Raw genomic sequence first — 25,144 nt, 5'->3', positions numbered from 1 at the left:
ATGAAACTTGAGATTTTTTTTGGTTCATATATAATTAGTTGGAAAATGATTAACTTAAAACTCTTTTAGAACTCTATACTAAATGAAAGATAATTCTATAAAATTGAAATTCATTTAATCAAGTGGCATGATTACATTAACATGAAATGAATTGTAAAAAATTAGTTGTATGTGTATCATTATCTTAATTATTTTTTATCCTATGTTCATCATCACATGATCATCGAAGTGATCAAATTCTTAAAGCAAGCGACAGAAATTCCATCTTAATAAACTCCATTCGGAATTCAATCATTGCTTATCAAAATCCCAAGTTCTGAGAGTAATTCTTAAATGATTTCAAAATTTTCTATCAATTTAAACTTTAATCCATTAGAAGAAAATCCTAAAAGGTAGCTCAATTAGTCATGCTTTGAATTTGTTCCTTAATAGTCACCACTTCAAGTTCCCTCAAAATCATTAGAGATTTACTTGACTGTTAATTTTAAGCCTCTATAGAATTAGTTCAGGCGTGCGCAAGCTGACCCGAACATTTAAGGATATTAAAAAAAAATCCATTAGAAGAATATGACGACACAGAGTGATACTTTCTATTTTATCGATCGAATAGGGAATTCACATACAAGTGCCCTTGGGCCTGGCTTCTTAGGGAAGATAGAGACTTGCAATAAAAATAAACTTTTTTTTTTTTTGGTCACTATGGTTGGGGTCATCCTCAAACAATGGTTATAATATTGATTGTTCAGTATAGTTCCTTCCACGAAGTAGACAGAATTCATTTTGTACTGATTTTCCAAGTCCAAGCTTGAGGTACGTAGAACGTACAGTTATTCCTCACGATCGTCTGGATCAAGAAATCATTCAATCTTATCTAGATCTTATATATTATTATAATTTATTTTAAATTTTGACATAAAATATATTAAATAATTTAATTTTTTTAATTTTTAAAATAATAATAATATTAAAAAATAATATTTTATTTAATTTTTAACTTTTATTTAAAATTAAGTGTTCAAAGTTCAAAATGCAATCATATTCAAATTGGAAGTTGGTACAGCACGCCGATGTGGAAAAATTGATCACACTAGTGTTTACTTGGATTAATTTATCCACAAATAATAATAATTAAAGACTGCACATTTCACATTTGCGGTCAGACAAAGGTGGTAGTATTCAATTCTCAAGTTCTCTTTCATAAAAAAAATAAAATAAAATAAAATAAAATAAAATTCTCAAGTTCTCTCATTTGTTTTTACAATTTCTCTAAACTCATTTAATTATTATAATTTTTTTTAAATTTTTATATAAAATAAAATAACCAATTTAATTTTTTTAAATATCAAAATAAAAATAATATTTTTAAAAATATTTTATTTAATTTTTAACTTTAATATCAACTATCTCCAAATACAAACAAGGCTGCCTCTCCAAATTGACATAAATTTATCTCAATTAAGTATGGGAGTGAGATACTTGATTATATTAAATAATGAGTTGTGAGAAGTGCGACTCTCACAAAATGATTTTATAAAAATAAATTTATAAATTACCGTCATTTCATATGATATATTAGTTTTATTTTATAATAAAAATAATTTTATAATCTAACGTGCTATATTAATTTATAAATTATTTTTTTTATAAAAATTTTCGTTTCTAATTGTTAATTATTATTTATTGCTTTTATCTTGAAAAATTCTGATGGTGTGGAAAGTAGGCTCGGTTGGTAGTTGGTAGTTTGAATAAATGAAGAAGGGCATGTACTGGGTCCTCTCACAACATTCTACTGTCGTGAAAATTCTGATAATGGAGATTTGACTCCAAAATTCTAACAAGAGATGAAAGTGGGAAGCTGCCAATTTCTTACGCGTAACACGTTTGCCATGATATCTACTGCTCTTAATTGGCATGTCATGTCAAAACCTTGAACCTTTTACCAAAACAAAAAATGGAAGTCTTTGAAATACGATTACTCTCTATCCGTCATACATTTTCTTTATATCTTTCATACATCTAGTGAAATATAAGAGGCTGATGTAAACCCACCAAACAACACAACGCAGAAACCAATACAAATAGAAAACAAAAGAACATAAGAGAAAAAAGAACAAATTACAAGCTGGTTGGCTCTGCTTATGTGTCTGTCTATATATATATATGCTAGCTTCAGTCATAGAAGTAGGTAGGAAGAACATGACCTAAAATATTGAGTTTTTTACCCAACAGATCCTCAAGCTTTGTGAGGGAAAAGGCGAACAGGTAGACCCTTTGCAGGAATAGGCATGGGATCAACTACGATTTTCTCATCAGGAATGAGTTTATCCCACTTGAACCTTTTCACCAAATGGTGCATGAAAACAAGTATTTCCAAACGGGCATACTCTTTTCCAGGGCACATCCTTGGTCCTCCTCCAAATGGAACATATGTGTAAGGAGCAGGTCCACGTCCTTCAAACCTGCTGGGATCGAACTTCTGAGGTTCAGGGAAGTAGTCCGGATTCTTGTGTGTAGAGTTTGCACTCCAGTACAACTGCATGAAGAAAATTTAATTAATTAAAGAGTGTTATTAAATAATTTTAAAAGATTATATTATAATATTTATTTATTTGAAAATTATGTTTGTTGGTTATTATATATATATATTATAAATAAAATAATATTATACGTACCTTCCAGCCCTTTGGAATGGAGAAGCCATTGAAGGCAAAGTCAGTAAGAGCTTCACGGAAACCCCCTTGGAGAGGAGGAGCAAGCCTCATCACTTCACACGCAACGTTCCATGAATACCTCATCTTTTGAATGTCGTCCCAATTCAGCAGCTCTCCAGCAGCTTTTGACTTGGCTATCTCCATTTGTTCTGAATAAAGCCAAAAAGGAAGACCAATCAAAATAAAGTCTAATAAATAATTGCATGCATTATTTTCTCGCCCATAGAATAATATTAATACAGGTTCTTTCCCGTCCGGCTTAATTAATCAAGGGAATTAAACAAAAGAAAAACCAAGACAAAGTGGACTTTCACAAAATATTTAATCTCATATCATTTTAATTAATCATTATAAATTTTTTAAATTTCTATACAAAATTAAATAAAATAAAGAATTCAACTTTTTTAAATTCTAAAACAAAAATAATATTAAAATAATATATTTTAATATTATTTTATTCAATTTTTAATTTTAATCTCAATTTATCTTATTTGAAATCGTCGATCTAAATATATATATATATATATATATATATTTCCTTTGTTTACACTTTAAAGCTGGTAGCAGTGGACCTACATGGTTGTTGGCATGAAGTTTATAAGCAAGCCGCCCCCGTATGTGTGAAAGTTTTTTACTGTAGATTGACGTGTCTAACTTCCTATATACTCCATTTAATGCAGAATTCTACTACTTAATTGGTTTGTTTGAACCAATAAATAGATTTCTAAATAAATTTTTATTTTTTAAAAAGCAGTTTTTATTCGGCTCTTTGGTATAACTCCAAAAATTATACCTATAAACGTACTGGACAGAGAAAATTCATGTCAACATTTTCACGGCATGGTTCCAACTCTGTTTGATGGCCTAGAAAATTCTCTCTAATCATTAATCCATCTGAATTTTTTTTCTCTCTCCAGTTAAAACCAGTACCAAAGTCAGAGCAATATAGAGAAGAAAATGGAAGATATAATGATCAAACATGAGACCTAGAAAAGGTTTTAAGATGATCATGTTAATTAGCAAAATTAGAACACAGGTAGTACTAGAAATGATCATATTTACCGTTGTAAACACCCTCGTAAACCTCAGGAATCTCAGCAAGATACTTGACGATGAAAGTGCAGGCAGCACTGGCAGTATCATGGCCACCGATCAACAAACCAAGAATCTTGTCTGCAATATCCAACTCAGCCATGTACTGTCCATTCTCGTCACAAGTTAAGAGCATGTGGGACAATATGTCTTGGGTAGGGGTTGCTTTTCCCTCAGCCAAGTCAATCTTTCTCTGCTTAATGATCTTCACGAGCTCCTTCCTAATGAAGTTTGAGGCCTTGATTGCACGGTTAAATGGTGTTCCAGGCAAGTCAATCGGGATTGAGATGATTCCAGAGGCCAAAGCCTGGAATGGATCTGCAAATGTTGCTATATGGTTTGGGTCCTCAACACTGATAAACAAGCGGCAAGCCAACCAGAAAGTATACCTGCATGTACGTTCAAACAGATCAAAATAACTCTTACGTACACCATTCTATAACATGAATTTATGCACCAAAATTTGAATATATAAGCAATATTGGGTACGTGCGTACCTTTTGGCAAGAGGGAAAACAGTGACTTCCTTTTGGTTATCCCAACCAGAAGCGAAGTGTCTTTCAGCTATGTTGTCCATGATACCGATGTACCTTTGCAAAGCTTCGGGCTTGAGGAAATTGGGGAGCATCTTTCTCATCTTCTTGGACTCTTCGTTAGAGCTGCTTTGGGTGGAGCTAGGGAAGACTTTGTTAACCGATTCAGGCCACCAAGCAGTGACAAGCTTGTTCTCGTTGGAGAACAAAAACTTGTTGCATGTTGGGCCACAGAAGACCGCCGCCGGCTGCCCAAGAAGAGAGGTCTTGAAAACTTCGGACGAGAACTTGGCCATGCGGTCGAATATGAACTTTTCCGGATGACCTTTCCATCCGGAGGACAAGAACTCGAGGCTCTCACCGATCATGGGGTAACCGGTCTTGCCCGGTGGGAGGTTTGGGCCAGTAAAGTTGGATCTGTGCTTGTAGAAAAGGGAAAAGAGGGAGAGGGTGACGAAGGAAACAAAGAGGAGGAGAAGGGAGAGATAGAAATGCTCCATGTTGTATGTTTGTTGAGAGTGTTACTCTTTCTCTGGTGATGAGAAGAGGCTAATGTTTGAGGGAACGTGGAGATGGTTATGCCGTTTTATAGGCAAGTTTGTTTTGGAGTTTGAAAAGGTAGGCATGCATATCGAGGGGTGGCAATATCAAAGTCAAACAAAGCTGGCTTACTTGTTTTGAATACTATATAGTTTGGTAAATTGGCCTCTAAATCTATGTAGAAATTATTAAAGTTAAATAATAAAATGTTCACTAACAAAAACCTACAAAATGAAGAAATTACACGATCTAAAGCAACAAGACCAACCAATATAAGTTTAAAGATTGAATAATCTAATTTAAAAAAATAGATGCATAATACATATAAAACTTATTTAAACTTATTTTCTTTGATTGTATAATTCATGAATTGAATGTTCGAAAGAGACATACATGCATATAATCTAATTAATTCATGAATTAATTAAGTTTTAATTCATTATGCTAATATATGTTACTTGGGTTCCGTCCTCGTTTTTTTTTTTTTTTTTTTTTTTTTTTTTGTAAAAAAAAAACTTGGTCCCCTTAGATTTAATATATCTTAGACTTTATATGCCAAAACTTTGTCACTTTAGTGATAGCTACTTTTTTTTTCCTACTTAATTAATGGATGTCAAATTTGAGGATAATTTTGAGTCATTAGTAATTCTCATATACCATATACCTGTTCCCATGGCCTGGTCATAGAGAAAAAGACGGCACCTCTATATATAAATATATATATATATATATATATATATATTCGGTATGGTTCACATCATATGATGTGTCGACGAATCAATGGCCATGGAATAGAAAAGGAGAGAAAAAGTATCAATCAATTAAATTAATTGAGAAAGACAAACATGTAACTGGTTAAGTTTTACGTGATGTGACCATTCATTGTACCGAGACGTAATAATTGATTGTATTGTCCAGTTATAAGGGGTAACACCAAGAAAAAACTACAGAAGGGAGAACCAAGAAAGAAAGAAAGAAGTGATCTTGTGATAAATATGAAATAGATTGGGATAATTAGAGAATAAGGATAGTAGCAATAACAGGCTGGAAAACAACAGCATTAAATGGATGTTAAAAATGAAATTTAGATCATCGATCTAGAGTTTAAGGTTAAGTAAGCGACCAATAAGACACATGTGTGGCTAAAATATAAATATATAAATATATATATATATATAGCATTTATATCATCAAATAACATTAAATCGCTAAAGGCCTGTAGTCTGATTGACATTACACACAGTCTTTAAAATGGAAGTATGGAGTTCAAAGCCCTCCATTTCTAAATGTGTAACAAAAAAAAAAAAAAAATTAAATCGTTAATAAATGTTATAGGATCCATTCAATTAATTGGTAAAAATGCATGTGAAGTCTCAAAATTTGAACAAGAATTTTAAAAGATTGACGTGATCTATGAAAATGATTTTAAAAGGTGAAAAAATATCAATGAAATTGGTGATCGAAGCGCATACCCTTTCACACACACATATTGAATGGGTCATGAAGACTACCCGACCATTATAGATTAAAAAGCAAATGATTTTACAATCCACTTTAATTAATTATCGAATGGGGCCGGGGAGTAAGCTGAATTAGTGGCTTTTGATCAAGACAAGTGGTTGTTTATTTTCCTCGGTCTCGTGTGGGCTGTGTTTTTGGTTGAGTCAATTCTCATTATTCTATGTATTGTTGTAGACTGCAGGCTTGAGTGGCAATATATATTCCTGGTCAATAAAAAATAATTTTGTGAAAAAAATGTATATATATTTGCAAGTCGTGAAAGCAAAGCAGTAGTAGAAAAAGTCAAAAGGATCAGTGTGAACAAGATTAGTTAGCATTGTAAGGTCAGACCCATCTCTGCTGTCAACATGAGACAAAGCCCCATTCATATCTGAATAATATGACAGCTTTTTGTTGTTTCAATAATACAAAAGAATCGGTAAGTAGTGAGTACATGATTTTACGAACTCCGATCGACCTAGCTAAACCCTAAAAATGCCAATGATAGTAAGTAAATATTAGTGTACCAGCTCGAAGACTTTTTACACAGCCATTCAAACAACGTGTGGGTCATGCATGCAGAATGTGCCGGCCGGCCGGCCATGGCCAGTAAATATGAATCCAATATGTGAAATTTTATTATTTAATTTATATCTTAATATCTCTCATGAGTGGGTCAGGTTTTCTCTCGATTAGTGGTTTAATATGTGAAATATTTAATTAAATGGACTGAAGTGTAGAGTCAAAATTCAAATTTAGAATTTTTACTTTGATACTATGTGAAATTATTATTTATCTTAAAAACTTAAACTAATAAGAAGAGGTAAAGTTTATTATCTAATTTATATCTTAACAGCACGATCGAAATTAATGTCAAGAAAATGTCATGCGAGGGCATTTTTGCATTGACAAGAAACTGAACCTTCCATAAATGACTAAATGTCATGAGTTACTTATCCTTAGCAATCTAGTGTATTTGTCAAAAAAATAATACTAGATATAATTTTAAGGTATGCAAACTTCATGCATTTTTTTTTTAAATTATTCTTAAGAAAATAATTTTTTTATATAAATTCTAGATTTATCTAATTTTTTAAAAAAAGAATGTGTAAAATTTAAATATTTTAAAACTGTAAATATCACTTCTCCTTACGAAATGAGTATATTGTTTTTTACAAATAAATAAATTAGGGAATCAAAAGCTAATTATAATAGGATGTCCCAAATAAAAATTGGATCATTAGTAATGATGTATGAGTACGTGCATGAAACACAACTGACAAAGACGGGTTTGTATACCAATGTTCGAGCTTGCAATGGCATGGTTTTAAATGCATGCCAGGCTACATATGTAATTTTATATTTTGCAACCTGAAACGATCATGATGTGGTTCAGAATAATTTATTTTTGATTTGTCCAAGCAAATCGATTTGTCCATATATATATATATATTATTTTATTTTTAAATCAGTATAAAGAGTATACAATTTATGTTACTTAAATAATAAAATTTAATTTATAAGATTCAAGTTTTAAAATTATTTTTATTCTAAATCAAATTATAATATAGAAATATTTTACTAAATATATTATCTACACTGATTTATATATATAATAAGAGAAACTTTGATCCCACTACTTGTTTACGAGGTAAACAGTTAGCTAGGACTGGTTATATATATATATATATATATACCTGACAGAAAATATTATGTCTAATTAAACTCGTGATCATATTTTCATTTAAAGACGATTCAAATATATTGAAATAACATGGTTTTAAATAAAAGTTGATTAAAATATTATTTTTTAATATTATTATTATTTTAAAATTTGAAAAAATTGAATTGTTTATTATATTTTATGTGAGAATTTGAAAAAATTGTAATGATAAAATTAGATAACTTAACTCTCTGAATCCAAACGAGCTCTTAATATTTTTTTTACTTGTAGTTTCTTAAATATAAATAAATAATTATTTATATCATGTGATTATGGATCAAATCAATATAGCTAGCTAAGCAATAATTAACAGATGTATTTAGATTAAAGGGGATACATCAATATCTAATTTTATATATAATAGTCAACAAAACGTGGTTAATAATTTAATTACTAATTAAGGGAATTCTATATTAATAAATTCAATTTTAAATTATTATTATCATTATTTTTTGCACGGGGCTTGAAACAAAAATAAAAATCTTTAATTTGAGCACAATAAATGGTTTTTCATTGAACTACATGATTAATATTAATATTAATTGCTTTATATATGTTATGATCTTTTCGGCACGCCAAGAAAATATGGCATGAGTTTTCCGGTGGCAGTACTAGTTCTTTCTTGATGCCGTGGAAGGTAGTTCAGGTTGTAGTAGGTGTAGAAAACGATAGTTTTTTAGACTTCTTCGTGCAAGTATGCACAAAATATATTATAGCTAGAATCTCACAACAAAGAATTTTAATCAATCATCGGGCATCATAAGATTATTATATGTATTAAAGCAGATCATGAGAAAGATATGGTTCTTTGATAGTCTTCAACTAACCTCTCAAGTGTTTTATTTTTCTCTCCAGCGTCTGTATTGCCCAATGCAGAAATTTTTTTTCATTCAATAGGGGGGAGGAGGGTTGGTGCTTCGGCCCCACCACCCACCTTCGCTCCTCGGACTGACCCTTCTCGGATTGAGATGGGCCTACACAGAAGGCCCATGGGACTGTCGGCAAATATAGCTAGCCCATGGGTTGCATAAAGAAGTTGATAAACCACCTCTCGTGTGGGAAAGATGCTGACGGACACAACTTACACTAACATGTCTAGTAGAGACACGTTGTGAGAAGCCCACGTCGCATTAAAGGATCAAATCATGGGCGTGGACGAAGATCACAACCAATGATCCCTTGTTCCAGACAAATATGCACAAAGAGTGGACGCCTCACTCACTTGCCATTGAGGCACTACCCAGGAAACCATGCCGCATTGTAGACTATGACTTGGCGCACATACGTGAGGGACTGAACCCTGGCACTAGACACAAAATCATGTCCCCCCCCCCCCCCCCCCCCCCCCCCAAAAACAAGTAGTATAAAAGCTCAACATCAGATTATAAGAGTTCTATTTTACGTTGGTTAGGTTCTACTTGGTAAGTAGGATGTAAATTTTGAATTTAAGATGAAATATTAAAATATTTAATATTATTATTATTTTAAAATTTGAAAAAGTTAAGAAAAAGTTAGATTATTTATTATATTTTATATGAGGATTTGAAAAAATTGTAATGATGAGATGATAATTTTAAGTTTAAGATAAAAAATTTTTGGTACAAAACCGTATCTAATTCTATTAAAAAATATCAAGATGGGATATACTAAGCTTGACATCGAAAGTTTACCTAGAATATCCCGAGACCTCCCAAGTTTACTGTGTTGGATGTGATTGAGTTGGTATCTGGTGTGTGAAACACGTTATCAACAGTAATAATTTAATTGGAACGTAAAATGTCAAGTCTTAATGTTAATTAGGAGGCATATATAGATTAGGTAAAAAGAGAAGCTAGCTCATCCTGCTGTAGCAAAGTCGCCGCCCGCCAGTACTGATATTGAAATCCTAATGCATGCTGCATGCATGCATACTCATAGTATGATCTGTCGATATCGGGTACTGTCAATTGACTAATTATCACACTGTAGACGTACACACACCCGCGGGTGTGAAAACGTATACCAAAATCAAGATCCCATCTCAAATTCTACCAAAGGGCCAAACCACTGTATATACTGATCGACTTGAAAGGAAAATGCTAGTTTTTCTCTTGGTTTGATTGTCATTATATTTTATTTTATTTTAGTTTTTTAAAATATTTTAAAAAGTTACTACATACTAATATATATATATATATATATATATTTTAAATATTTTTTTTTAAAAAAGAGCAAAATAAACTAACAGTCGTTGACCATAATAACTGGACCGCACAGTAGCATGAACCTATATGTGAAATGAATTAAAGTCTGAAATTCCCATTGGACAACGGTGTTGATCAAGAATTCTTGACAATGTTGACATGGTTTGGTTGGCCTGCTGCGGCTCAAAAAGTCTGTGTCATGATCATGACTTTCATGGCCGGACACGGCGGACAGTCACGTTTGTGGTGAATTTGTTCACTAACCAACAAAATTATCGTTCACATGCATTTTAAATCAAAAATGAAATTTGCATTCGTAGTGTTGAACTAACCCATAATTTATTTGAAAAAATTAAGTAAATATAACATCTAATAAAAAAAATTATTTTTCAATAATAAATTTTATTTTATTTTTTAAAATAACTGTACGACACTTGCGCGCTCCATAATTATATATATATATATATATCATTACTACTCTTAAATTAATTAGTGTTTTGTTTCAGTGTTTTAGGGTATAATTTCAATGTTTTAATTGTTTAATGGATGCTAGAAATGGGTACATCATGCATGCCCATAGTTTTAAATGTGGTCCAATTTATATATATTGGCTTATATATATATATATTGAATTCAACGACAATAACAAGATGAAAGGTGTACTATTGGTACTATACGAGGAATAAACGTATGTAACTGCGGACTAAAAAGACAAAAAAAAAAAAAAAAAAAAAAGTATCTTAAAATAACTTGTCGTTCAATTGAATTCTTCTTTAATTAATTGCCTGATCGAATTAGATAAATGTAGAGAAAAATAAAATAAAATCATTAAATGCCACGCGCTGTCCAAATATTCTAGATGTACAATATTAAAAATTGAAAAATACTAATTGTATTTAAGAAAAATTTATAAAAAAAAAAAACTTACTTGTCCACGTGTTAGTCATTCGAGTAATGCTATACACCATACTCTCATCCTATTTTTATCATATTAAGTAAAATGTGGTTTATTTATCACCATTAGATGAAAATGAAACATATAACAAATGATCATTCAATAGTAATAAATGTGACACATCATATTTAATGGGATGAAAATAAGTTGGTAGTATGATATATATAATTTTCCTAGTCATTAATATGTTAAAAATTATGAAATTTTAAATTTGCATTAAAAAAACTGACAATGAGTTGTATACGTAAAATTTTGAAGTACATCATGTAGCACTACTCTTAAAAATTATACGGTCTAGTGACGAGTCTATTAATTCTTAAGGGCTTGTTTAGACAGTGAGATGAGATGAGATGGTTTTAGATAAAAGTTAAAAATTGAATAAAATATTATTAGAATATTATTTTTTAATATTATTATTATTTTGAAATTTGAAAAGTTGAATTTAGATTTCGAAAAAATTGAATTGTACATTATATTTTATGTGAGAATTTAAAAAAATTATAATGATGAGATAATATAAGATGATTTCTGAATCTAATCGCTCCTTAAAGTTAGAAAATATGTATTTTCGTTTGATGATGATCAGTACTTGGTTCGGGTGCAAAGACTGATGCATGAATTCACAATTTTCTCTGATCATATAAAGAAAATGAAGGATCTCTATAATTTTTTATATTTTATTTTGTTTTTATGCTCTAAAAATTAAAAGGTCGCAGTTAAAATGTAGACTTTTTTTTTTTTTAATAATATTCTTTTTTTCCCCATGGAATCAAACCGGAAGTCATCGTTTTGCAATAATGGTTAGCTGCACATTGTGGACTTCTTTAAAATATTGGAGGACTAATAAAGGTCATAGTTAAATAAAACTATGGTAACATAATGTGATGAGACGTTATTAATATTAATTGCTCATTTATTTTCCGAATTTCTGAATTTTAGAAAAGAGGAAAGAAAAATGGATGTGTATGAGACAAAAATAAAATATTATTTTTAAAATTTTGTTGACTATTACTTTTTACTTTGGTCTATAAATAAAAGAAATTATTATTTTACTGTAGAGTTGTAAATCCGTCATCCCTCCGTCACTCCTCCGTCACAAGTAATTAGGGTTTATTAATAAAATTGAGATATGGTATTCTTCTTAATAAAAAAAAAGGAGTTTTAAAATAAAATAATTTTATTATGACAACAGATAAGAGTTATGTGATCTGTTTATTGGATGTTTGATAAAAAATTTACTTCGTTGTATGAAACTAATTGAAACTGTGAAAGAGGATAGTTTAAAAGAATAAGGCCATATGTGGACTTGCATGTAAAGGACTTTTATATTCCACCTAACATGACTTGACTCTAGTCTTTAGTGTATTGACTATGGTTTCAAGTCACCCTGAGCTATGGAAATTAGATGGGCCGATAACCCATATTGATCTGCAAAACAATGAGAGCTATGGATGCATGTTTCTGAGTTACCAAGGTACGTATATTGTAAGAACAACTGAGTTATGTGGTCTCTTTGCTGGCGAAGTTTGTATATAACAGGCCGTTTAGGTCCAACACTAGTGGATCACTCTGCTAAACTTGATGATTGCTTCTGGTGAAATCAACAACAGGCACTTCGTTAGACAAAACGAGAATCATGCTGGTAGAGAAGTAAGGTTGTGTTTAGATATTGAGATGATATTAGATAATTTGAGTTGATATATAAATAGTAATATTTTATAAGTATCATTAAAATGTGTTTGAATGTATGAAAGAAGTTGAGATATGTATTTAAATATATAAAGTAGATTGAGATACGTTTACTTTTTTATAAAAAATTAAAAAAATAATAGGATCTATCAATAATTAATTTGAGATAAATTGAAATAAATTTGACACCCAAACATATCCTAAATTTACAAATTAATGTTACTTGATTTACTCCTTCAAATTGTAAGCTCTAAATCACTTGTTGGATAACTCTTTTTTTTTTTTTTTGAAAATTGTCATTGATTGGGCATGATCATAAGCCTTTGACACGTAGGTGAATGATCATTCGTCGAATAGTGACAAATGCTTTAATCTATGAAGGATTAATGCTACGTGTCTGGGTTGAACTTTGGAGGTGGGATGTCCTAATAAAAGATTTCAACAAACAACTCAATATATAAAACAAAACTAAGAGCAGTGTAGCAGTGACCCTACATCATTATTTCTTGACAAGGCCAAGGAAGAGACCACAGTGAGGGATTCTTTTCTGATATTTAACGGCATTACGTGTAATTATGAAATACATACATATATATATATATATATATATATATTATAATTATTTTGAAAAAGAATATAATTTATTATTAAAAAATTAAACTTTTTAATTAGATTTTATTTTTTATTTATTTTTTTAAAATGGTTACGTGATAGTTATATAATTTATAATTATAAATATCTTTTTTATCTAAATATAAAATTATAATATAATTCGTATATATATATATCATTGTTCTTGGATGCACTGTCTCTCACTACAAGAGAAGTGAGCTTTTGTGACCAAGTTTTAGTGACTAAAAGGATTATTTTCTACAAAAATTATAGAAAATAGTCATTTTAATCATTAAATTTTGATCACAAAAACCCACTTTTTCTGTAGTGTCTCTTAAGATTGTATCGGTTCTTGTGAGAACCAAACAAACAGATGTGGCAGAATGTCGTATTCTGCATTAGGTTGGTAAGAGGTACCTTTCGTATCAGCCTCGATTTTAGGGTATAAATATAAAATATAATTATAGGAGGAGAGTGACTTTCAAGTTTATTAAATTAACGATATGTATCACGATCGCTCAATGATGTCGACTCATTGGCTTGGCAATATTATTTATTTTTGCACTCCTAAGATCTTGTAGATCGATAGCTCACTCAAGCCACATAAATAAATTATATTTTCCAACCTGGTAATTAGATCTTGCAGTTCATAATTTATTGTTGATTCTTCCAAGCAAATAGGTCTTTTTCATATATAATAGAGGAAACCACGATCCCATTCTAGCTAAATAGTGCATGTTTAAGATCTCGATCATCCCATTCTCGCTAATAGCAAGTAAACAAGGTTACAATATCTACGAATTATATATTATATATTGGTTGACAAGATCGAAAATATTGTATCTGTCAAGGATTCTCTCAAAGATCCTGTCAAGCAATATTGACACTACACCTCTACGAAATGAAGTTCAATCAAAATCAAATGTATCATAGGGAGTTCTAGTCAAACACCGTAAATAATTCTTAGTAATAATACATATTGTACCATAATTGGGTGAGTTGAAATTATTCAATCAAATCCGTACCTTGATCAAGAGCCAATTGACTCATGTCAATTTTTTTTTTTTCCCTATGGAGGACAAAGCCTCTCAGTACTCTAAATAACATCTTTCATCCCCTCTCTTCTCTCTGCTAGTCGTATCATCAAAGACCTTCCCTCCTTCTATCTACCCATTCTAAATTTCACTTTCATAAAGCTTATTTGTGACAATTATCTTCTATGGAAGGCATAGATCACCCCTACCTCAAGGGTCTTGATCTCTTTGGATATGTCGACGGAACCACACCCTACTCTCCTCCTTGTTAAAAATTGTTTTGACACATGTAACGAAATGCATAACGTCAAGACAAGAAAGGAGCATCCTTGAATGCATGTTTACCTCCTCTTGCCCATGCTCCATGAATTTACACTACAAACTCGCTATCCTCAAGAAAGGAAACACCTTTATCTCAGACAATTTTCATAAATTCACCAGTTTGGTAGATACTTTAGCCGTTGTAGATGAGCCCTAAAATGATTTTGAACTTGCTTCCTTCTTGCTGATGGGTCTTGGACTTGAATATGACTTGTTTGTTACATTAGTCACCACTAGAGTTGATCCGATCTCACCGAAAGATCTTTATGGCCATATGCTCGCTCATGAGTTTTGCTTGGTTACTAGTACTAATGTTGCTCTACCCAAACCGGTGGTTCTCGTGATGGTCTTGGCTCTAGCTTTAGCTCTGGTTCCAACTATTATTCTCGAGGTCGAAGGTGTGGTAGTGGACCACCCTCATCCTCTAGTCTGAAAGTTGTCTGCCAGGTGTGTAGCCGAACAAGGTACACTGCCTTACGGTGCTATCACCACTTCGATGAAGCCTATCAAAGTGATTCTCCTTCCAACGTGCAAGCCTATTTTAAAGCTCCATCACAACAGTCAGAAAAAAATTCTCACCTTGACTCTAATGCATCGCATCACCTTACATCCGATTTGGCCAATTTGAATGTGACCTCCAAAGAGTACAATGGATCTAAGCAGATCCATATAGGTAATGGTTATTGTTTACGAATCAAGCACTTTGGCACAAATTAGCTAACCACACTTGATATTTATTTCATTCTCCATAATGTTCTTCATGTGCCTTACATTAAGAAAAACTTCCTTTATGTTCAAAAATTTATTGCCAATACTAACACCTGTTTTGGATTCATACCTTTTTTTTTTTTTTTTTTGTGAAGGACCAGGCCACTGGAAAACTTTGTTGCAAGGTTGAGTAAGCATGGACTTTATACATTATCAACCTCCAATAAAGATTGTCCACATGTTGCGTTTGTTGGGAAGCATACTTCTCTTTCTCAATGGCATTTAAGAATGGTTTATTTAGTGTTTAGAGCTATTTTTCATGTCTTTTCTCAATTTTCTCTTTCGACCTTATCAAATTGTCACGATTTTTCATGTCCAACACTTCTTATTTCTAAGAGTATACAACTTCATTTTCTTGAGTCATGTAATTGAGCTTCTGCCCTACTCGAATTAATTTTTAGTGATGTTTGAAGTTTGTCTCTTGTTACTTCAAAAATTGAATTCCATTATTATTATGCTACTTTTTGGATTTCTTTAGTTTACACATGGTTCTACCCTATTTCTTACAAAAATGAAATCACGGGTTTTTCTTTGGTTCCAATCTTTATGTGGAATGCTTTTTTTATTGCAAAATTAAATAACTTCAATCAGATTAGCGCGGTAAGTTTCAGCCTTTATCCAGAATACTTGCCTCCCTTGGCATTTTTCCATCGCCTCCTTGTCCACATACACATCACCAAAATGGTTTTGTCGAACTCAAATACTATCATATTGTTGAGATAGAACTTGCTCTTCTTTATTAGCCATACTCATCTTAAGTCTTGGGATTAGGCCTTTCACACTGTCTGTTATCTCATTAATCGTATGTCTACACTTCTAACCATTATCTCCATTTCAACTTTAATTTGTTCAAATTGTCTCTAGAATACTTTTTTCTAAAGATCTTTGGTTGTGTGTTCTAACCTAGCCTCCATCCGTACAATAAACACAAACTCTAGCCCCGTTCCACTTGTTGTGTTTTTCTTGGGAAATTATTCATCTTCCCTATTGTCCTCTCCATATCAAACTTTTGTCTCTCGCTAAGATAATAAGTCCCTCTATTGTACCTTCAACTCCCACCATTACTACCATGCCAACCTTCACTGACATCCCATGATCACACATTCTAAGAACAACAAATCTTGAACCTATATTGACGGCTCTATCAAATACCCATTGCCCAAAGCCTTTCTTGCCACCATGAATAAGGAATTCGATGCACTTTTAAAAAATGGAATGTGGTCCACCCCATGTCGCCCACAATGTCATTGGTTCCAAAATGAGTTTTTTCGCATAAATCACAAGGTTAACATTGAGATTGAATGGTACAAAGCAAGCTTAGTGGCCAAAGGCATTCTTCAACAATCAAATATTGACTACTCAGGAACATACAACCTACTGGTCAAGCCGACAATGGTACTCCTAATTCTCTCTATCATTGTTTCTTTTGGTTGGTTAATAAGGCAAATTGATATTCATAATGCCTTTTTACGTGGATCTATTTATGAAGAAGTTTACATGACCCAACCCCTTCGATTTGCTCATCCTCAATTTCCTTATCATTTGTGTAAATTACATAAAGCCCTATATGGTTTAAAGCAGACCCCTCGAGCTTGGTTTTCTTAACTAAGCAACTATTTACTGGACCTTGGTTTTCATAGTTGTTGATTTGATTCATCCATGTTTATTCATGTTTCAAGTAACTTTACCATATATGTTTTTATCAATGTTGACGACATTCTCATTAACAGGTCAAATAAGAATGCCATTGATAGTTTGCTACAAGCCTTACATTCTGAATTTGTAGTTAAATATTTGGGATCACTTGATTTCTTTATGGGCATTGAGGCTAATTCATGGATAGGGTTGTACACTTTTATCATAGGAATGTTATATTTTGGATATTCTTGAATGAGCTAAAATGTCTAAGGCCAAGTTGATTAGGACTCTCATGGCCACATCCATGAGTCTCACAGCCTTTGATAGTAAGGATTTTATAGATCCTAGTCTTTTCAAAAGCATCGTAGGTGCCTTAGGATATCTTTAACTTACCAGGCCAAATATTTGATTAAAAATGAACAAGTTTTCTCAATTCATGCACAATCCAAAGCTCACTCATTGGCAAGCTATAAAATATCTATTGCACTACCTCAAGCAAACCATTCATTTGGTCTTCTATTACAAAAATCATCATGCTCATAGTTGCAAGCATTTTCACATGCAAATTGGGCTGGATACTAAGAAGACCGATGCCCAACTAGAAGTTTTTGTATTTTTTTAGATGGGATCTTATTTCTTGGAATTGTAAGAAGTAGGGCTAGGCTAGCCTGCTCAAGCATGGAAGCATAGTATAAGGCTATAGCTAATACTATAGTAGAACTATAGTGGCTACTCTCATTGCTCAAAGAGCTTGGCATCTCAATCGCTAAACCACCAATTTTGTAGTGTGACAAAATTAGTGCTACTTATCTCTAAAGGTCATTGACATTTAGTTTCTGTCCATCATAGACCACAACTAGTAGACATTTTCACATAAAAAGCCATTGTCTTAAAGATCATTTTTCATTAATCAGAATCAAGCTCATTGTTTCTCCAACCTTGGGATTGCAGAGGATTGTTAAGGATTCTCTCAAAGATCCTGTCAAGCATGACACTACACCTCTACAAGATAAAGTTCAACAAGACAATTTACTAGCTGTATCATAGTCAGACATAGATGCTAATTTTGTATAGCTACACATTAACTATTTAGTAGTGTCTCTTAGGGCATGTTTGGACACTTGGAGTATTTAAGACCTTTTGAATGGTAATGAAATCGTTTGAGTGAAAATATTTTATTGGATTTTAGGAAAGGAGAGTGAAAAAGTTGGATAAAAATATTAAAAAATTAAAAAATTATAATCTTTGTTTTAAAGTTTGTAAAAGTTATATTGAATTTTGTATTTTGTTTTAAAATTATAAAAGTTGTATTATTTTTTGTATTTAAATAATGATTAGGTAATGACTAGATGAAAATTTAAAATTGAAAAGTATTTTTATTTGAGTGATGTTTGAAAATGAAATTATCAAAAGTTTTAAAAATTTTGAGAATTCCCATTGTGTCCAAACATGCCCTTAGACTTCTACTCAAACGCCGTAAATGATTCCTATTAATAATAAATGATGCACCACAATTGGGTGAGCTTAAATAATTCAACCAAGTCCATACCTTGATGAGTAATGATTTGTACAAAGTCCAAATATAAAAGCCTCACATAGTCTCTTTGTAAAACAATAGATCTCACCATGAAAAAGTATAAAAAAACGTTTATGATGGGATTTACTATTTTACAAAAGCCTATGCAAGACTTGCACAACTTAGATTTATATATAGCGTTACTCTAAAATGATAGTATAATATATATCATTTTTTTTTTGTCAAACCGAGAAACATACGTGGCTTACAAAGTAGTATGACAATTCAAGTGGTACTGTTATATTTAGATAGAGTAATGATACTAGTCCCAGATATATAAGTCTCGGTAGGCCCTTCGTAAAAAAAAAAAAGTGGATCTCACTATGCAAAAGTATAAAAAATAACTTTATTTTAGTTGAGTCTACCTTTTTATAAAGGATTTGCGCGAAATTTTTACATACACTTAAAACTTATACTTAACATTACTCATCGATCTAGATGATAAGTCAACTTTAAATATAATTATATAAAACAAACAAATAATTTTTTTTTTTCGAAAAATATATAAACAAGAGGTGGCTTAAAATCCTAGAAGCCTCATAGCCTCACCCATGGGTGGCTGACATGACGATGAGCTTTGGGGCGGGGTCTAGCCACCCCATGTTGGGAAATTAACGCACTCCAAGTTCACACCAACAATGCTATAGACAAGGGGTATTCACTCGGGTATTGAACCGGGTATCTAGATATACCTGGCTTGGAACTTGAATTTAAAACTCGGGCCAGGTTTCGACCCGGATATACCTGGGTGAATCCGGGTTTTAGGAACTCGGAAATCTGGGTATCGGGTTGTACCCCTTTTTTTTCTCTTCAAATTGGGTAAAACTCGATTTTCAGAAACATACCTTTTTTTTTTTTTTTTAATAAAAGTCTATATTTATATGAAAATGTTGAGATGCATGATTCTCATATATTTTAAAATATTAAAAAAGTGTTGAAAATCATAATTGTCATAAAAGCCATATGTTATATAAAAAAATTTTCTAACCCATTAAAAAGCATAATACTAACTAACATTTTTCAGAATAATAAAAATATATAAAAATGAAACAATAAAATATATGCAATTCACTACATATTACATTATTTTATTATTTACACATTACATTACAATACAAAATACAAAATTACAAGATATGAATTACAAAATAAATTCGGCAAGTAGCAACTTCGAGTGATCTGATTGAGATAGATCCTGCACAATTTGTATGCAAAGAAAGTCAGTAGTCTTTAGAGGCTTTAATTAAGTAGTATTAATCAGCTAATTTACTACTAATAAGATTACCTCTCCTTAAAGCTGATGAGGTTGTTTTAATAGGGGCATGATCTTCAATCTGTCATGCCCATATTACAAATGGGTAGTGAAGTGATAATAGATTATATTGGCACAAAGAAAGGACCAAACATGCTAAAACAAGATTAGATTTAGAAATTGGTTCAATCTGCCTAGAAGAAGATAATTCTTTGGCCTAGAGTGAAACCAACTCAAGAATTGTGAATCCATGATTTATTGTTTACCCATAAAAATAACAAGTAGGTCATGTCAAGGCAAGAAAAAGTAATTTCACAACATGTTACTGCAAAAGTAGACACTTGAAAAGCAAAAAAAAAAAAGAAAAAAAAAAAAGAAAAAAAGAAAAAGAAAAAAAGAAGCCCATAATATTAGACCTTTAACATGATCTTTTTAGGAAATGAGCTAAGGAATATGACTAACTTCAGCTCATGAGCCCTTTGCTAAATAGCATCCCCAGAGAAGTAGTGCCACAGTCAACAGGCTTTTCAATCTGCATGGCTTATCATCAACCTTCGTTACAATCATAGTTATCTATGCTTGCAAGACTTTCATATAAATGCTAAAGTAAAGACTCAATTTTTTTTTTCATAACTAATAAGTTTGTAAAGACTCGAATTTTGTTTATTATAATGCCTTTCGTAGGCCACACTTGCAGGTTGACATATGGAGTAGCTTTATCACAATGCTTTGTACAAGCTAATTCAAGAAGAAACTATTTTTATTTTTTGGAATGTAATCATAACCTAAACCTTATATTTATTTGAAAAATGGAAGAACCATAAAAATAAAAAGTTAATAGATAATCTCATAATATGGACATGTGTTACTTCTATCCCACCATATTAGTAAATTTAGTTACATGGTCTTTTGTGGCAGAACGAGAATACTACATCATTTATACTCTAAAATATTTAATAACTTTTTTCTAAGTAGCAGCCTGCACGCAATAGTGATCATATATCCTTTGTAATCTTTAACCATGTATAGGCAATTAAAAGAATCAGAACTCCACATCAGGAGAAGTCATACTTATAGCCCACCAAATCCTATATATCCCACATAATTAAACAAGCTACCCCTCCAGAATTCATACAATACCAAATACAAAAAACTACATCATGAAATCCCCTTAAGCCCAAAAAATTAGATGCATAAACGGTCAAATAATATGACATCCAATCAGAATAGAGAATTATCTAAACTGCATAGGAATTATGAGGAGTTCATCTATTAATTGAATAGACCAGATCATCAAAAGCAAATGGCAAGTAAACTTTGTCACAACAACATGATCATACAAACACACTCAGTCATTATAGTAAACTGAAGCTCTTGAACTTTAGTGGTAAAACAAGCTAAGTTCCTGCATGTAGTATACAAGCTTAGTATTTCGATTGATGGTATCTTGAAATACTGAGATAATAATCTTTTTAGTGTTTAATCACTAAAAATTATAACTATAACCTATAAAAACAGAAATTATATTTAATGACAAAATATGAATCAGATTAGATAATAATGGCAAAATATAGTTAAAAGATGATGAGTAATATGTTTTTAAAAAATATAAAAGTCAGCTATTTCCAAATGAGTTTTAACATTTAACATATAAATCGAAGTTCATGCCATGTGGTTCGAGTCTGTTCTTCTGTTCATGACAAGAAAAGAGGAGTATATTGGACTGTCGAAGTCTAGTAAAAAAGCAAAGGAACGGATTTCATTTTGTGTAATTTAGTAGAGAAGACATGCTTTTATTTCATGAAATGTGGGTTTGGTTGTCTCTTTATTGTTTCTGGCACCCAGTTTAGTTGTCCAGACCCTGCTGTTATATTGCAAAACTTTTGAGAGTTTTTGGAGAAAATTGTGTAGTCGTATTTTAGTGAATTGTGTGAGAATAGTAGGGGGTCGAAACCCAAAAATATGCTTTAAAAACTATTGAAATGTTTCTGTGAAGAAGTTGGAGTTTGTTGAAAAAGTACTTTGGGATTAAAACAAACACGTTTCTGCCAAAAGTTTATGTTTTGGTGGAAAATGATTGTGTTCTAAATTAACATTTTTTTTTTTATTGTATTAAGAAACCAAGCACATAATATTCTATTCAGTGAGAAGTAGAGAACAGCCAAATCAGAAACCACACCAAACAAATCACAGCCACTAAACAAACCACACCATAAAATAAAGAACCAAAATGGAAGAAGAGTTAATAAAAAACTAATCTTGATTTGTAGTGTTTTTGAGGATGACGAGATGAATGCGAGTTGGAGATGACGGGGATGACAACAATGACAGGAATGACGGCGACAATAGACTGAGGGAGTGAGGCTAAGGTTTCTGGAAAATTGGTAGAGAGAGAGAGAGAGAGAGAATCAGAGAGAAGCGAGAGATGGGGGAATCGCGTATTTGGGGGTAATAACCCAATGCCAAAACGACGCCTTTTGGCACTGGGTTTGGGTTTTAAAAAAAGTCGGGTATTGGGTTTAAATCCGATACCCAGCCTAGGAACACTTGGGTTTTAGAAAACAGGGTATCGGCCCGGGTTTGTTTCGGGCCGGTGTCTGTAACCGGAACCCGGTTATTAGACATGTAAGTTATGTAACGGGCAACAAGAAAGTAAACAATTAATTATATGAAACAAAATTAATGTGGTTCGGTAATGTACGTACATTTATAGAGCTACAATTGATTCTATCCATAGAAAAGTAGGAACATTGTGGAGCAATACAATGTCTCTCCCTCACTCTCTCTCTCTCTCTCTCTCTCTCTAAGACAAGGGCTGAATCTCTCACTTTTTCTCTTTATTTCACACTTCTCAACCTGCACACAAATTAAATACATATAATAAAATATATATAGTCATACGGTAGAAACCCTAGAAAGACAAACTTTTTGGTTATTTGCTCGAATGGAGTGTTGAGCGTACCTCGAGCGAATCCTATATCTGATATTCCCTCAAGCGGCCTGTCGAACAAGACTTGAATGAACTCTCTACCTAAACTTCACTTCAGTGACCCATCATGCAATTGTTAAGCGAACTCTTCATCTGATGTTTTCTCAGCTCACAAATCAAACTTTATTGAGTACTATGGAGTCTGGTCCACATCGCTCGAGTGAAGACAAGGCAGAGTGGAATGCTCGAAGGCAGCTTAATAATGAGCTCGAGCGATTGCAGGAAGGAGGTTTGCTTGATGCGCGCTCGACATGCCACTCGAGCGAACATTGGTTTTACATAGATTTTAGGGTTTTTCCACCATTTGAGTATATATATGTTATTTTTGACATATGGCTATACTGTAGAAGAACAGTAATCGCCCCACCATTGTATTGTAATTCCTTAGTAATAAAAATTCTCTACAGCTCTCGTGGACGTAAGGAATTTGTCGAACCACATAAATCTTTGTGTTATATGTGATTAATTTCTCTTTCGTATTTATTTTTCACTTTATTATCATCGTTTTTATTATAATTGGTATCAAGAGCCAAGGTTTGGGTCTGAGGAAAAACGATGGCTGGAGACGAAGTGAAGATATCGGGGATCGAGAAGTTTGATGGCACGGATTTTGGATACTGTAGGATGCAGATAGAGGACTACCTATATGGAAAGAAACTTCATCTTCCACTATTGGGAAAGCGATCGGAAAAAATGGATAAGGCTGATTAGAACCTGTTGGATCGACAGGTTCTGGGGGTTATTCAATTAACCCTGTTGAGATCCATTGCACACAACGTTATCAAGGAGAAGACGACTACGGATCTCATGGCGGCTTTGTCAGGTATGTATAAAAAGCCGTCAGCGAATAACAAGGTAAAATTGATGAAAAAGTTATTCAATTTGAAGATGGCAAATGGTACGTCTGTTGCACAATGTCTGAATAATTTAATACTATCACGAATCAATTGTCGTCTGTTGAAATTAAATTTGATGATGAGATACCTGTATTGATATTATTGGCTTCACTGCCAAATAGCGGGGAAGCCATTAGAATGACTATAAGTAATTCTGCCCGTAAATCTAAGTTGAAATATGATGATATTCGTGATTTGATTTTGGCTGAGGAGGTGCGTAGGAAAGATTCAAGTGAGACCTCGGGTTCAAGTTTAGCACTAAATGTTGATTCTCGAGGGAGATCACAAGACAGGAATTCAAACAGAGGAATATCAAAATCAAAGCACAAGGGCAAGAGCAAGTCGAGACGTGGTTATCAAGCAACTTGCTGGAATTGTGGCAAAGCTGGCCACATAAAGAAAAACTGTAAAAATCCTAAGAAGACCGATAATGATAGTGCTAAGGTGGCAACTAAAGAAGTACATGATGCACTATTGCTTACAGTTCATAGTCCAGTTGATGACTTGATACTAAATTCAGGGCTTCCTTCCATACATTTTCCCACCGGGAGCTAATACGGAATTATGTTGGTAGAGATGTGAGTGAGGGTGAGAGTTGGTCCAGTGCACCCATTCCTATTATTCTACAGTTAGTTTCAGAGCCGTCCACTCCAACAGCTGCAGTTCGCGGGTCAATTAGGACTATATGTCATTCACAACGTTTCTATTCTGTTGATAGATGGTAGAGAACCGCAAAATTATGAAAAAACCTTCCAAGATAAAAATTCTAGCAAGTGGAAATTGGCCATGAAAGATGAGATGGATTCCCTGTTAGGGAATTAGACATGGGAGTTGACAGAACTTCCATCAGGGAAGAAGGCATTACACAACAAGTAGGTGTACAGGGTGAAAACTGAGCATGATGGCAGTAAGAGGTACAAGGCCAGACTTATTATAAAAGACTTTCAGCAGAAGCAGGGTATTGATTACTCTGAGATCTTTTCTCCTGTGGTGAAGATCACAACCATCAAGATAGTACGTTTATAGTTGCTACTGAAGATTTATTTCTTGAGTAGTTAGATGTGAATTTCTTCATTGAGACCTTGAAAAAAACATCTACATGCACTAGCCTAAGGGGTTTGTAGTACAGGGA

The 25,144-nt window shown here is 32.5% G+C and overlaps 1 protein-coding gene across 1 annotated transcript; it reads right to left on the bottom strand.

Moving 5' to 3' along the window:
* Positions 1-1,967: 1,967 nt before the first annotated feature.
* Positions 1,968-4,911, bottom strand: LOC122297779 (beta-amyrin 28-monooxygenase-like). Its single transcript, XM_043107972.1, has 4 exons — positions 4,301-4,911; positions 3,774-4,192; positions 2,673-2,860; positions 1,968-2,533 (listed from the first exon to the last, which is right to left on the bottom strand). The coding sequence occupies exons 1-4, from the start codon at positions 4,834-4,836 to the stop codon at positions 2,234-2,236; spliced, it is 1,443 nt and encodes a 480-aa protein (XP_042963906.1). The 5' UTR covers positions 4,837-4,911; the 3' UTR covers positions 1,968-2,233.
* Positions 4,912-25,144: the final 20,233 nt, after the last annotated feature.

Source organism: Carya illinoinensis, chromosome 15 (assembly GCF_018687715.1).
Source record: "Carya illinoinensis cultivar Pawnee chromosome 15, C.illinoinensisPawnee_v1, whole genome shotgun sequence".
Taxonomy (NCBI): domain Eukaryota; kingdom Viridiplantae; phylum Streptophyta; class Magnoliopsida; order Fagales; family Juglandaceae; genus Carya; species Carya illinoinensis.
The sequence above is the reverse complement of the archived record's forward strand: the minus strand, read 5'-3'. Positions and strand labels throughout refer to the sequence as shown.